General features: G+C 42.7%; 1 protein-coding gene across 1 annotated transcript in view; it reads left to right on the forward strand.

Annotated features, from left to right (window-relative positions):
• Positions 1–5,135: 5,135 nt before the first annotated feature.
• Positions 5,136–16,403, forward strand: part of UGGT2 (UDP-glucose glycoprotein glucosyltransferase 2) — a 129,634-nt gene continuing 118,366 nt past the window's right edge. The window contains exons 1-4 of the mRNA XM_084767599.1: positions 5,136–5,373; positions 9,517–9,599; positions 14,254–14,384; positions 15,805–15,917. Of these exons, the coding sequence (XP_084623725.1) occupies positions 5,180–5,373; positions 9,517–9,599; positions 14,254–14,384; positions 15,805–15,917 (521 nt within the window). The 5' untranslated portion in view covers positions 5,136–5,179. The remainder of the gene's footprint in view (positions 5,374–9,516; positions 9,600–14,253; positions 14,385–15,804; positions 15,918–16,403) is intronic.

Consider the following 16,403-nt stretch of genomic DNA (forward strand, 5'->3'; position numbering starts at 1 on the left):
CTCACCTAGAGGTGGAAGCTGAAATAAAGTCTTTTCTCCTCTGAGTTGCTTCTCTTCAGAGTCTTTTCTTACAGCGGCACAATGCAATGTAGTGTGTCCCCATTGCGTGGCCTCTCTAGACTGAGACGGCCGATTCCTCCGCTTCTTACGCAAGTCTGCTCTCCTCAGAAGGTTCCACATGAGATATTCTGGATGCCATATGATTCAAAATAAAATCCTCTGAGGTATGAGACCAGGTGTGAGGGCCAGTTTAGACTGAGGTGGTACAGCCTTGGAGGAGAGTGCAGACTACCGAAGTAAAGGGTATTGGGTGAAGACATGCCTGAACTCCTGGGGAAAGTGTGCAGAAAACCAGCCTCCTAGAATACAACAGCCTGCACCCTCTAGGGATGTGCTCAAGTTCCTGTTTTCTCCAGTACAGCTGCAACTGGGAGGAATGGAGGACCTCTGAGCAGACCAAGCAGATCTTTAAAATAGTGACCTGTGCCTCTAGCTTAGTGCCTGAAATGCATTCACACTGAATTACAAACAAGTGGATCCAGACTAAGAGTGAAAGAGAAAACAGTGAGAGAAGAAGAACAACAACAAAACAACAACAACAAAAAGTGGGCGCTGGACATCAAAATGCGATGAAGACAATTAAAATAAGTGAAAAGCTTTATAGAGTCAGCTGCCATTGTAAAACTTCTCACCTTCCCATTCTTGTGCCCCATTATTATATCTTCAACTGAAATAACATGCAAGATGTAAATTCCCCCTTTGATGTGGTACCCAAACTGCCTCCACGCTGGTCTTTACCCAGAGCCCGCCCCTTCAGTCCAGAGCCCGCCCCTACTTCAGATCAGAGCCCCGCCCCTTCAGTCCAGAGCCTGCCCCTTCAGTCCAGAGCCCCGCCCCTTCAGTCCAGAGCTAGCCCCTTCAGTCCAGAGCCTGCCCCTTCAGTCCAGAGCCTGCCCCTTCAGTCCAGAGCCCGCCCCTTCAGTCCAGAGCCCTGCCCTTCAGTCCAGAGCCCCGCCCCTTCAGTCCAGAGCCCGCCCCTTGAGAAGATGAGAAGGCAAACAGGAAGAGTGAACTTTTCTGATATTCCTTTAGCTAGCCAAGAATAACGGGGTTTTGGCCTTTGAAATGGAGCACATTGTTATTTGATCTTATTCACATCAATTGCTGGATCAGGAGGAGACTTACAAAAATGGCATAACTGGTGTAAATTTTCCTGGCTCGTGATACTTGGTATAACTTAATTTTAGATGTGACTTTCAGCACATCCAGCTGCAGGTGTAACACCGCAGAGATGACTCAACACTAAACGTTGACATTTCCTTCTTTAGAATTATTATACTGGTGGAAATAAAGGCTCTTCTGATGGCAACTTGACTTTCAAGCAATTAGCATTGGCTTTCTCCAGCCAATTAAACTCATATTACAGGAGTTATTTTAAGCAAGAAGAGATTTACATGCAGCAGATAATCCTTTTATTGATGTTGCCTTCCAAACTGTCTTTGTCTTCTAGAATCTCTACCCATTCCTTCTTTCCAGATTAAGTTTTGCTTCAAAAAGGAGATACTTACAGAAGACAGGCACAGGAGCTGCACTGTGAGTCCATTGCTCACTTCTTGGTTTCTTAGCCACAGAGTCCCAATCTTGTCAAGACAGACAGGGAAAAAAAAAATCCCAGCTACAAAATTCTATTTCCAAAGATTTATCAGGAGAGGTCATGGAGCTCAGAACTAGTTAATAGACAGACCTCATTAGCAACTTCTAGAGGAGGGTGTACTAAGTAGAGTCAGCTCAGTAAGCCAAGCCTTTGTAGCCTTGGCTGTCCTGGACTCACTTTGTAGACCAGGCTGGCCTCAAACTCATAGCAATCTGCCTGTCTCTGCCTCCTGAGTGCTGGATTAAAGGTGTGCGCCACCATGCCTGGCTAGCCCTGGATATCTTAAGTAGTGTCTTCAAAGATGATGAGAAAAGAGGGACAATAGTCACTGTGTTACACTTACACAATTATGGAAAGTACTTTCTTCAATCCAGAAATTAACTCTGATATTAATGCTGAAAGTTGTACTACAAAACAAAACATAGCAGGTGGTGGTTAAATACCAAATTTCAGGTTTTCATATAATCAAAATGATCAGTATAAAAGTACTGTAGTTCAAAGCCACTACCGGCTGTTGGAAAGCCACTGTAGTGATGTGCACACACACACAAGCACGCACATGTGCGGAGCAAGAGGTTGGGCAGCTCAGTGGTAAAACACCTGCTTAGTACACACAAAGCTCTGGGTTCCATTCTGGGGCTTCAAAAGCAAGCAAATAAAATAGAGATCTACATTTGTGACTTATTTTAAGCAAAATATGGAAAGTCAGAAAATTAGACCTGCAGATTGTTAAATTAAAAAAAACTCTCAACCATTACTCATTTGCTTATGATTATGATGTAGCCATGCCTAAGAGAAGATGTGACAAATTCCTGAAGTCTTTGAATTCTTCCCAATTGGAGAGAGGGTAGGACGCTTTTGTATATTTGAAAGATTCCAATTAAAATAAGAGGATGGTGTCTACTTTATAACAAAGGGTGGCTAAAAACAAAAGGGGTATTTTTAAACTTCACTTAAACTTTAAGACTTCATTTCAGCTCAGAAAGATTCTTATTATCTCACTTTATTCTCCAGCGGCGGCATTATAGCCACTAGACGCATATAGCTCACACTGTACCTTCAGACGAATTCGAGATGATTTATTCCAGAAACACGTTTCTTATTATAAAGAACTCATTAATCACTTCTTCCATGGGTAATGAAAACTGCTATCATGAATTTTTCATTCATAGTGCCCTGAAGTGACTAACTTCAGATTGCATTTTCCTAAAAAAAAAAAAAAAAAAAAAAAAAGAAAGAAAGAAAGAAAAGAAAATGCTCAGGTATGATTACATCTCCGAGGTGTGTACAGTTCATGGCAACTTGTGCCAAGGGGCTATTGATTCTTAGAACTTATTGATCAAACTTTAGAATTTACTGATTTTAGAATCCTTGGCTATTTTACTGACTTCTCTGTTGGGTTTCTCTACCTGCACAAGGCAATTACACAGAGAAGAAAAGCTGAAGGTCACTCAGTCTTGTCCTATTATCTGCAGGCAAAGAAACCACCCTGGAGATGATCACTGTGAGAAAATGTTCTAAAGTAATTTCAGTTGCTAGGAAAAATACCCTAAGAGATAAAGTGTGTAATTATGTAAATGAATTGTCAATACTATGTGGGTTTCACCGTCTCCGAGGGATGATGTAGCACATCCACTTCTCTGAATTCAGTAGGTACGTATGCACGCTAAGTTCAGTTTTACTAGTGTTCTTTAATAGTAGACTGCGTGTGGCTTACATAGCAAGCCGGTTTTTGGTAAAGATTGCCATTGTGTGAGACCTGCTCGAATTCAAGACCCGCCGCCAACACTTCATTTTCTTCTATCCCACAATTTCAGCCAAAAATGAAGAATTAAAACAAAACCGTGTAAAGGATTCACAATGTACTTATACTTGGGCTCTACGGCTGAGCTTTCTGCCTGCCTACCCAGGACCACCAAGGGTCCGCCCAGGCCTTTTGAGTACTTCCGTGTCACCAACATATATTGTGCTAGGAATGAGCAAAGTGTGAGTTCTCAAAGAAAAGCACCGCCTGCAGTAGAATAAGCAAGCACTGTGTTCAGGCCTGAGAGTGAAAACCTAAGGATGTGACAGCTGAGGAGGTTTGGGGAGTCCAAAGAATGAAGAATCATTGGAAGAGAAATCAGTAAGTGAAGGCAGCTGCGGGATATTTGATCCCATTGTGAACCATGAAAAAATCTGTTTCTTGTTTGATGCGGTTGAGCCCTAACCCACACCTTTCATCCAAGAGCTTTCTATACACAGGACTTAATAAAGTTAACCCTAGGTCAAGAGGCAGAGCAAGAAACCAGCTGACAGGGATTAAGTAGATGGGAGAGACTTTGAGAGAAGGGCATTTAAGACAGCATGGAGAGGAAGGAGGAGGAGCCTTTTCCTTCAGGATTTGAGCTGAGTAGGAAGGCCAGCTGGGTGCTTTCTCTGCTGGATTTCACCCCAGCAGCTGGCTCCTGAGTCTTCATTGGTAACATCAAATGATTTGGGTTTTTCCTGCTTAAAACAACAGAAGACTCCCACTTTGGAAGTGAGACTTTACCTGAGCAGTTTTCAGAACAGGGTCTTCTAAGGAAAATTAAATACATAAGGGTGTGTGTGTGTGTTTCTGTCTGTTTGTCTGCTGTCTGCCTGCCTGTCTGTCTGTCTGTCTGTCTGTCTCTCTCTCTCTCTCTCTCTCTCGTGAGTTTTTATCTGTTTCTCTCTCTCCCTCTTCCTCTCTCTCTCTCTCTCTCTCTCTCTCTCTCTCTCTCTCTCTCTCTCTCTCTCTCTCTCTCTCTCTCTGTGTGTGTGTGTGTGTGTGTGTATACGCGCGCGCCCATGTTGACAGCCAGAAGAGACGGTTGTCCACAGAGCAGAGATGCACACGGACGGGAAGCAATGGCTCTGTGCTCCCCCTGAACTATTTTTTCTGCTTCTCTTACATTTCACTCCTATCATTTACCAATGTTTTTTCTGTTCAGCTCTAGTCTTTTGAAACAGCACGGCTTCCTCAGTCTTGTCAGTGCACAAGCCTGGGCCTTCCAAGGGGCTGAGAGTAAAGAACAAAATTTTGCATCCAACTCCAAAAGTGAGTGTGGCTCCCTGCTAATAGGAATTTGACAGGGGTGAGAAGCCAGTTCTGATCCCACAGGAGTCCGCTGGATCTTAAGGGTGGGGTGAGGTCCAGCCCTCAGAACCAGCCAGAAAGCAGAGAAAGCCTGACACATCACAGCTCCCTCAGCTTAGGGGTTGCCCAGTCTCCCACACAGGACAGAGCGGAAAGTTTGCCCTCACCCAGGGCTCCCTGACTAGCTGGATCTAGGCAGCTCCACTCAGTGCCCCAGGCCTGCAGACCCAGGACCCCGAGACCCCGCGGAGGACCTTCAAGCATCCTCAACAGCGACCTCGCAACCTCAAAGGTGGGTACCAGCGCCCGCCCGCTGGGGCTCCCCCAAGGTCGCCGGCCACGCATGCGCGCACTATGGGCTGGCCGAATAACGGACCACAGCTCCCCCCACCGGAAGTGGGCCGCGCACTAGGAGGAGAGGACTGATGCGTGGCGGCTCGCGCTTCCCTCTGCGCACCATGGCGCGGGCCGGATCGGTGTTGGAGCTGCGGCTGCTCCTGCGCTCCGCCGCCGCGCTGTGGCTCGCCCTTCTCGGCGCCAGCACGGCCACCGCGTCCAAGGCGGTGATGGCACAGTTGGCTGCGAAGTGGCCCGAGACCCCGCTGCTGCTGGAGGCCAGGTGGGTACCCTGGGGGACCTGGGCCCAGCGCAGCGCCGGGGCGTGGGAACCCCTGCATCCGCTTATATGTCCTCCTTCTGCAAGATGCTGCGCCGACGCCCCTCGCTCCCCCCAGATCCGGTGTCCGCTCAGGCCCGACGCGACTCCGTTGACGCTTCCTCTTAGATTTACTATCCTCCGGGGATCCCGCGGCTCCACAGCCACCTCAGACCTGTCCTCTTCTCCGACCCAAGCGTCCCCTCAGCTAGTGCACCCCCAGAGCTGGCGTCTCTTGGCACCTCTCTAACCTGGTGTCTTCTTGTCCCTCCGCGTCCCCAGGCACGTGGAGCATCCCTGCTCCGGACAGTCACTCTGCCACAGTAACTCTGTGACAGTAATTCACTCGCGCCCCACCTTTCCCGCGTGCCTGCGATTTGTAAAAAGTCTCTGTCCCAAGTCGATTCGTGTTCCTGCGCGTCTTACTGACAGGGAAGGCGGAGTGTAGCAATGTGGCGTTTAATGCAAGCGCTTCTGCAAAGTTCTGGTCAGCAGATAGCGCCCTTGGAGTGCCAAGTTTTCTAGTTACATTTTTTGTCTCATCTGCTTTGTTGATTCTGTGGGCCATTATGGTATCCTTGACCCCTGTGGCTTCCTCCCCTACTTCTGTGTGTGTGTGTGTTTTTTTTTAATTATTAGTTGCATTGTTGGCATTTTACTTTTCATGCAACCCAAATTATCACGTCTATAGAATATTCTCTAAACCCCTTCACAACCTAGTGTGGGTCAAATTTGACACCCTCATTACTTGTGGGTTGAATGGTGACTTCCACAAAGATATGGCCACATTCTAACCCCCAAATAGGTCAGTGACACTTTATTTAGATCAAAAGTCTTTGCAAGCCTAATTGAGAATATTGGAGCATTTTAAAAATTATCTTGGTGGGCTCCAAGTCCAATGCCATAAGACATAAAAAATACTTAAGGAGAAAGCATGCAAAGCTAGAGTCAGATCGGAGCTAAAGAGCCTCCTCTCACAACGCCTGAAGCCACTAAATCTAGCAGAGGCGTGAATGACAGAAGTAGTACCGCACTGTCTGCACCTGGACTGCGGACTTCTGGCCTCTAGAGAATAAGTCTTTATTGTCTGACGCCACTGTGGCTTTTGCCGTTTGTAACAACAGCACTAGGACATTAGGTACCAAAAAGTAGGATCCAACAAGTACCTAAAACTATGATAAAGTAGTGTGGACTTGGGCAAGACGAATGTTGAGAAATGCAGCAAAGGTCACCACAGCCTTGAGGAGACTTCCGAAATAATGGTGATTCTGGTGAGGACTTGCGAGTGTGGTAGAGCTAGCTGATGCTGTCTTGGAGAATCATAGTCTTGAACAAGATATCGGTAAAAACATGGATATGAAAGCAGTTCTGCGATAGGTTCAAAAGAAACGCACTGTTGGAAGCAAGAAAAGTAGGTTCTTGTTATGTACTGACAGGACAAGCTAATAGGCTCAGCCATTTGTGAACTCCAACTCGGGCAGTTATCACAGTTACCTGAGGAGATTTTTAGGAAGTCTTCAAGATGCCGCCTTGCTGCCCTTTGCTGCGTAAACTGCAGAATGAGGAGAGATGAGCGAAGGAAAAGGAAGCAGCACTTTGTTGTTTGGAATTTCCTCAGCCTGTTTCTGTTGGAAAGGATGTGAAAATTAGGGAACCTCATGTGAGTGTGATCTAGAGAGATGGCCAAGGGTTCCGGTCAGCAGGTGCGTTCACACCTTTCGCTGAATAGAGGCAGGTGACTCCTGGATCTGCTCAGCGATTTCTTCTGAAGCTGGCATAAAGATGGTAATTCCAGAATGCTTCACAAAGTGTCTAGAGCAGTGTTGTGTTGAGAAAAATAAGTATAATCAAGTACTGTCAACTGACGGATCAGACTTTTGCCTCTGGCTATGCAGGGCCGCTTGTCCATTCCACATCTGAGTCCTGAATGGTCTAAAACTCAAAAATTGTTAGTGTCAACATGACTCCGAAGTGAAAAAAAATCTATACCTGACCTCATGGGATAGGATCAAAAAACAAATATACTGAAATATTATATAAGGTTATCTTTGAGGTATGTGTATATAAAACAAATTAATTACATATTTAGAATGTGGTCTCTTCCCCAAAATAAGCATTTTGTGTATGCAGAGATCCCAAGAAGTGTGGGCTGCCTGTGGCCCCGGGGACATCCAAGTTGTGTGTCGTCGCTTGGCCAGCGGAACATGGAAGCTGCTCCTTTCTGTACTGTCCCCAACTGTTGCACCCTACGTTATCTCTGCTTCTAAATCTTGTAAATTTTGTTTTTAAGTCATGGAGATGGATATTTCTAAAGTTTCTTTCAGTCTCTTCTATGCTGGACTGAAAGATCTTAAATGGCTTTGACATTTTATTTTTCCCCCGAAACTGTTGAACAGTAGATTATTTGGGCTTTATACCCATAGACTTTGTATAATGTAACACTTTCTTGTTTGTTTTTACATTAGGATTTTGTTTTAAGTAATGTCTATGTAAATAAGCAAAAAAAAATAAAATTACTATGCTGGCTTCAGAACTACTTGGTTTTTGTTTTATATGATAATATTTTTATATTTTTATAATTTCACATTCAATGAATTTTGATGATATCTACCACCTGTTCTCCCAAATCCTCCTGGAGCCCCCCCTGCTCCACCCCTCCTCCCTATGTGCTGTCATTTAAAAACTTAACCTTCTGAGTGTTAGCACCACTAATATATGCCTGGATGTTCCACCATCCACCTGAGTTTGAACAGCCTCCCAGGAGCCATACCCTACCTAAGGCTGGTTCTCCCTCCCCAAGCAGCCAGCACCCAGATGCTAATAGCGTCTCAGCTCAGCCTTTTATCTATGTTGGCCTGTTAGCCAACTTGATCCTATGCAGATGTTAAGCAACCACAGCTACTGTGAGTTTAAGTTCAGGAGTCTTGTGTGCAGAAGACAGTTTGACAGCAGTACTCCTCAGCCGGCCTCTGCCTCTTCCAGGCTCCCCGCCCACATCTTGCAGTGTTCCCTGAGCTGTAAGGGAAGTGGTGTGGTACAGACAGACAGTGAAGGACAAACACTCACAGACTTACACTCCTTACACGTTGACTTCACTGCACAGAGCTGCTCTGATGTGGTCCGAGAGTCCACTAGCCCTGAGTGGACAGGGGAGTGTCTAGAAGGAAGCTTGATGTTATGACCATTTAGCAAATGACAGTGGGTTTTCTCCTAGTCCTGTAACATCCCTGTCATGTGTTCCTTGCAAGGTTTATGGCACGGGGCATGAGTTGCCTCATGATCACCCCCTCCCCAGCATCCGTGCTGCTCTTGAAACAGTGGCCATACTTTTCTAGGCCTTCGCTATTGTACTGTGCAGATCACAGATGGTTGAGACTGTTGATGGGTTTTCTCTGTGTTTTGTGATCAGTGTCTTTGGTATCTACAGCAACAGGTAACTACATATGACTTTTGTATAGCACAGTAATATATATGACTTTTCTATAGCAACCACAATACTATATATGACTTTTCTATAGCATCTACAGTACTATATATGACTTTTCTATAGCATCTACGTACTATATATGACTTTTCTATAGCACCTACAGTACTATATATGACTTTTCTATAGCACCTAAAGTACTATATATGACTTTTCTATAGCATCTACAGTATATATATGACTTTTCTATAGCAGCTACAGTACTATATATGACTTTTCTATAGCAACCACAGTACTATATATGACTTTTTTTTATAACATTTACAGTACTAGTTTTGCTGATGAACCATAAACCATCTCTCCTTTAATGCTCTCATTTTTGTTATCTTAGTGGTATTTAATGTAGAGAGAAAAACAAATTACACATTTCTAAGCTGTTGATAATGATAAGAAAAAGCCAAAAGCAAAACGTAATATAGTCTTTTTAATATATATGTATATATGTATGTATATAGTTACTTTGGGTGAGAATTTCAATTTACTTTCATATTGTGTTTCAGTAAATGCATATCAGTAATTTAATATTAGTTTTGGAGGTTTTATCATAAAATATTTTGTTCTACAGTGTAGTTTATAGTATCTAACCTATTTTTCATCTATTCGTGGATTGTGTTTTTCAACAGTGAGTTTATGGCAGAAGAAAGTAATGAAAAATTTTGGCAGTTTGTGGAAACAGTAAGGGAATTAGCAGTTTATAAGCAAACAGGTAAGTGATGTGCAAATTTTGATGAATTTATACTCAGATGCATACATTGGACGTGTTTTAAATGGTAAGAATTAAATGTGAACTCTAATTGGGTTAGTAATTCTGAACATTAAATTTGAAGGTTGAGCGTGTAGCTCTGTTGGTAGCATTCTTGACTGGTGCACAAGAAGCTTGGGTTTGGACCCCAGCGTTAGCAGAGAACTGGGCATGGTGGCACACTCCTGTAACGCGGCCATTTGTGATGCAGAAGGGTGAGAGGTTCAAGGTCATCCTTCGCTGTATACTCAGTCAAATGTCTGTCTGAGCTGTATGGGATCTTGTTTCAAAACAGAGAAAGAAAGAGGATACTTTAGTGGAAACTTCACTATTTTTGTGTCAGCTTGACACAAGCTAGAGTTGTTTATACAGAGGGGAACCTTAGGTGAGAAAATGTCCCAACTCAGATAAACCTGTGGGCAAACCTGTGGTGCCTTTTCTTAATAAGCAATTGAGCGTGACACAAGAGCATTCTGGCTATGCCAGCCTTGGGCTTAGTCCTGGCGATATGTGAAAGCGGGCGAGGGCTGGGTGTGGTGACAGAGGCCAGCCTGGTTGACAGAGCTAATTCAGGCCAACCAAGGCTACATAAGTGAGACCCTGTCTTGAAAAGAAAAACAGACACAGGGAGCAAGCCTGTAAGCAGCTCTTGTCCATGGCCTGTCTGCTCCCGTTCCTGCCTCCAGGTTCCTGCTGGAATTCTTGTCCTGACTTCCTGAGAGCCTGATCAGGAGACTTGGAAAGGGAAATTAACCCTTTCCTCCCTGAGTTGCTTTTGGACATTGTGTTTTTATCACAGCAGTAGAAACCCTAGCTAAGAAACCATTGTGAGACGTTCTAATAAGACCTGTAGGAAAACTCAAATAATTAGTAATGATTGTACATTAAACTAAAGGAAAAAAAAATCACAATTGTATTATTTAACCTAAATTTCTTTGAAGTGCTATTAGTTTTGCACTGGGATTTTTTCTTGTTTTAACATACTTTATTTGTTAAGAGTTTTCGGATTCCAGCAGAAGTGAGGGAGTGGCACTCATGTCTGCTCTGTTCTTTCACAGGGAGAGCCCCTCCCCCATTCAGATTCACAGGGAGAGCCCCTCCCCCATTCAGATTCACAGGGAGAGCCCCTCCCCCATTCAGATTCACAGGGAGAGCCCCTCCCCCATTCAGATTCACAGGGAGAGCCCCTCCCCCATTCAGATTCACAGGGAGAGCCCCTCCCCCATTCAGATTCACAGGGAGAGCCCCTCCCCCATTCAGATTCACAGGGAGAGCCCCTCCCCCATTCAGATTCACAGGGAGAGCCCCTCCCCCATTCAGATTCACAGGGAGAGCCCCTCCCCCATTCAGATTCACAGGGAGAGCCCCTCCCCATTCAGATTCACAGGGAGAGCTCCTCCCCCATTCAGATTCACAGGGAGAGCCCCTCCCCCATTCAGATTCACAGGGAGAGCCCCTCCCCCATTCAGAACCCTTCATCTGGACCGATTAACCTACAGTGACACAGCATTAGTATTTAAAATCACAGTTTGTACTCTTACTGTTATTTTGAGTGTGAACACGCGTTTATTGGCCTTGCTGCATTTTTATTGCCTGCATACTTTTGCTTTTAAACTCTTAAAGATATTTCCAATAATTACCCTTAAAAGGTCAGATAATGTCTTTTCATACCATTGTCTATAAAATAGTAATTCCTTCTTCTATATATGCCAAAATGTGTGCATCTGTTAACACATACACTAATATTTTTTAGAGAATAACAAAATATTGAGGCCATTAAATAGGTTCTGGCAACAGAAGCTGTAGGGCTAATTATGCTAAAGGAAAGATATTTTTAAATATTGAAATAAAATAGGTGACATGGCTGCATAGGCCCATGAACAGTAAGTCGTTAACCGTCTGTATACCAGACACAGAAACCTTTTTACTCTAGGTAACTACATAGTTTTAGTTTTACTCAAATATAAATGGAAGATAATTAGTTCTAAGTGATCATTTGCTGCAGTCTGTTTGGCTCAAGTGGCTTTGAAGTTTGGCAGTTTTTTATTTAGATTCTAAAAATAAAAAGGTCAAATATACCTTTGATGATATTTTAGGTAAAATATTTATAAAATCCAGTAATTTTCTCTTTCAGCAACTGCTTTCCTGAAAAACATTATCTTATAGCCATTATTTCTTTTGATTAAGAAATGCTAGGCACTGCTTGACTGATGATACTATAAGGAAATGCGATATATATATTTAATACTTCATACCATGATAGAGACAGCAAATGGAGCCTACTCTAAGCTGTGCCCGCTCTAAGCTGTGCCCGCTCTAAGCTGTGCCTTACTCTAAGCTGTGCCTTACTCTAAGCTGTGCCCGCTCCGAGCTGTGCCCGCTCCGAGCTGTGCCCGCTCCGAGCTGTGCCCGCTCCGAGCTGTGCCCGCTCTAAGCTGTGCCCACTCTAAGCTTCAGCATGGTTTTGCATGATGTGAGGACACACAGAAGGTGCCTCATCAGTGTTTAGAGCAGATCTGCTTAAACTGTTTCTACTTGTGACCCATTTTATACCCAAGAAAATTTTACATGGCACCAAGCATATAGGCACAAAAAATAGATGTATAATCAAAGAACCAAATGTTTAACTAATAATTTATTTTTTATTTTATTTTATTTTTTCTCCTTTATTAATTTATTCTTGTTACATCTCAATGGTTATCCCATCCCTTGTATCCTCCCATTCTTCCCTCCCTCCCATTTTCCCCTTATTCCCCTCCCCTATGACTGTTCCTGAGGGGGATTACCTCCTCCTGTATATGTTCATAGGGTATCAAATCTCTTCTTGGTAACCTTAAGTAATAATTTATAAGGAAATTTATTTTAAAAGTAAATTAGGCATACAAATAAATTTTACTATTTATTAAAGACAAAAGATAATTTGAAATTGAAGCTAACGAAATGAATGTGCTTATTTGTGTAATGTACAATCCAAAGATATATAAATTTGTTACTTACATGCTGGAGAATGACAGTGAGAAAATACTAAGTTTTGTGCTGGGGAAATAGCCCAGTTAGTAAAGCAACCTGCGTTTGGCCCCTAAACCCATGTGAAAAACAGAACAAACCAAAAAGGACCTGGTGCTGTGCTCCAGGCCTGTAATCTCAGAGCCAGCCAGCCCAGACTATTAGTGAGCTCAAGGCTAGTGAGGGCTTGTTTCAAAAATGAGGGCTGGAGGGAACTGAGGAATAACGCTTGAGCCTTGTCTCTGTCTGCAACATGTCTGCATGGACACACATGTCCACACACACACAGACATGCAAACATGCTGTATTCTACGATTCAGCCATTACATTATATAGGAACATAAAGTGTATGTTAAAGACACTTCAGTGCATAGCAGTAAGGAGACTCGAGTCTCTGCCGCCTCTTTCAGGAAGCACCCTGCCGTGAGCTGCATTGCCTGGCGTAAGTGAACGCTCAGAGCAAGTGAGGACAACACTAGGCTAAAGTACGCGTTGAGGAAATGAGGGAGACATTAAAGTGTGAAGAGGATAAGTCAGTAGCAGACTTTATTGGCCAACCATAGATGTATGGTTTATTAGTGTCCAATACACAAAACTTGAGTAAAATATGAGGGGAAGATGAAGAGACGGTTGAAAAGGCGCTATAATGAGCAGCCATTTATTGATGAGCATAAATGTAATTGTTGTAATAGCATAAAGTAGCCTAAGCCTCCATTTCTTAATAGAGCTTATTTTCATAGTTATAAACTATAGATATTTACATTCTATTTTTTATGTTTTAAATGTTTACTCTTTGGTGATTTCATATATGTATGTAATAAATTTAGTGATTTTCACTCTGTTTATTCACTCATTTCCTCACCCCATTTCTCCCTCGGGAACCTTTCTTTCCTAAAAGTCCCCGTCCTACTTTCACATCTTTTTCTCTGTGTGTGACCCACTGAGTGTGAATAGTGTTGTTTGCACAGGTGTGGATGTGGGGAAGGCACACAGAGAGAAACTTTTTTCCTGCTTAGCTCTGCTAGCATCCCTAAGCTGCCTTGAGCTTTCTACTACCATCCTCTTCTGCTCCTACCCCAAAATTAAATGCTTTTCTTTTTCTATCCCAAAGAGTATTAGAGAGTTTTAAACCTGAGTTCCAGGAGCCAGGTTCCCTCTCATGCCTGGAGATGAGCTCAGAGCAGGGGAGCAGCACCTCAGGGTGCGCCAGCTCTAGGTGCGCTGAGGCTGCATCATGAACCAACGTCCGGTGTGCACGGCTCTCTGGAGTGCGGCTGAGATGCTGGCTGCACGTGGCTCACTGCCACAGATCTGTGCGCCTTCTGTCTTACGGCCGTCCTCTCAAGTGCACACTGCTCTGTAACTCATCTGTGTAGCAGCCCACACTCCAGAATACACTAGAGTACATCTTCCCAAGACATTTAGTGGCAAGGTTCTTTTAAGCTTACCTTGTGTTGATTGCTCAGAAAACACTGAAATGGACAAAATCATGTTTTCTTTAGCAGTTACCCAAACTTAAAATATGGTGATTTGACATTAATTCAATTAGCTCTGTAGGTAGAATTTGCCAGTATACTGAATGTAAAGTGCTAACATCTTTTTCTTTTTGTAGAATCAGATTATTCTTACTACAACCTAATTCTGAAGAAAGCTGGACAGTTTTTACACAATATACACATCAATCTCCTAAAGTTTGCTTTCTCTATAAGGATGTACTCTCCAGCTGTTCAGATGTTCCAACAGGTAAAAATACCCAGGGTGTGTGTGTGTGTGCGTGTGTGCATGTGTCGGTGTGTGTGCATGTGTGTATGTGCGTGTGTGTGCGTGTGTGTGCACATGTGTGTGTGTGCCACGCGGTCGTGTGTGTGTGTGTGTGTGTGTGTGTGTGTGTCTGTGTACATATGTGTGTGTACATGTGTGTGCATGTGTATGTGTGTATGCACATGTGTATGTGTATATGTGTGCATGTGTATGTATGTGTATTTGTGAATTACAGGCATAATGTGCCACTGCACCCAACTAAGATGAATTATTTTAACCAAAGTAACAGTTGAATTTTAAGGTTATATTCTTTTTTTTTTTTTGCTTTTTTAATTTTTTATTTCATTATATTTCTTTTTTAACATATACATTTATATTATTGCACAGGAATAAAATAAACTACATACTGCAGGAAGAACCATGATACAATTATGAGTTATATAAATGTTACATTCATAGTGGTTTGGCTATTTGTATTTGTGAAACTTAGTGCATCTAATTTTCTGAACAAAAATGAGTATCTCATCTCTATTAACTTAAATCATCTATCTTGATCTAAAAAAACTTATTCCCTAACCAACTAAATTTGATTGTAAGACTATACTATCTAGTCTTCAACCCCATCAGAGACTTGATAAGGAATAAAACTTAATTACCTGAGTGAACTGGAAGTGCAGGTTAGCCGCTTCCAAAATGAAAAAAAATGACGGAGACAGTTTACAGCCTGAACTGTCACCCAACACTTTCTGTAACTTTGGAGCAGCATCTTCAGCCTCTGGCCCAATCTATCTGACAGACATATTTTCAAGGCAGGAACTATTGAGGACTTGCTTACCCTGCCTTGAAAGAGTTTGGCCATTGACTTTGCCTGCATCTGAACTTGCACAATTTTAGGCAGAATTCTGTCTGTGGCAGAAACGAGGACACTTTACCCAGTGGCTGGTTTGCCACATTTGAAGCCATCTCCATAAGGAGGTTCTTTGATGCTTGTCTTCTTCTTTGAGTCAGGCTGGGGGTTGACAGGAGTTAATTTGTCTTGTTGTCAAAGAATCTTTAGAATAATAAAAACATCTTTAAATGCCATATTCTGTAGGTCTCTGAGGCTTTTGAAGACCTTATTTAACTATCTTATCTTATATATCTATAGAATCATATCTATCTGTTAGACCTAGGATATATATTCTTATGGAAAAAAAAGGTAGATAATTGAACTTACTGCTTAACTCAAGGCCTTAATTGTTACTCACAAAAAAGGTTACTTTTAATTCATTGGCATAGAATTTTGGATATTGATGCAAATCATGGTCATGTCAGATACTAGTCTAATTTTTCACAAGCATATATACCTTAAGGTTGTATTCTAGTGATGAGCTACCATAACAGAATCACTTTGGGATTGTAGATGGCTGCTGCTGAGCCACCACCAGATGGATGCAGTGCGTTTGTGGTTATACATCAGAAGTACACCTGCAAAATTAACGAGATTAAAAAGCTTCTGAGTAAGGCCACTTCAAGGTAAAGAAATCTAAGTAACAGAGAAATGGCATGTGAGGAAAAAGAGTTGAAATAGAAAATGTAATATTCTAAGACATTGAACAAATTATTTGATCCTGTTTCTATTAGTGTTAGCACGAAACTTCTTAGGTCTTTTAGCCCATTTTAAGGAAAACAAAAACCCATGTTTCAAGTAATTTTGAGGAAGCTAGGATAGCCCATTTTAAGGAAAACAAAAACCCATGTTTCAAGTAATTTTGAGGAAGCTAGGAAAGTTTTTAATTAGAAATATGTGGGGAGGAGTCTGCCATTCCTCACTTCCTTGCATATTTATCAGATGTTGTGCTATGTCTAAATTCCCGTGTAAAAAAGCTTTTCCCAAACATGGTGGCTTCAAGCAGTAATTGCTTTACACGGAGTCTGAGCACTTCTTTCACCTCATCTCTTTCTGTTTGGCTAACTGGTCTGTAACTCGGAAACTGAAAAGGTTACGTAAGTGATAGTAGC

Source organism: Acomys minous, assembly GCF_964271855.1.
Source record: "Acomys minous genome assembly, chromosome: 18".
NCBI lineage: Eukaryota > Metazoa > Chordata > Mammalia > Rodentia > Muridae > Acomys > Acomys minous.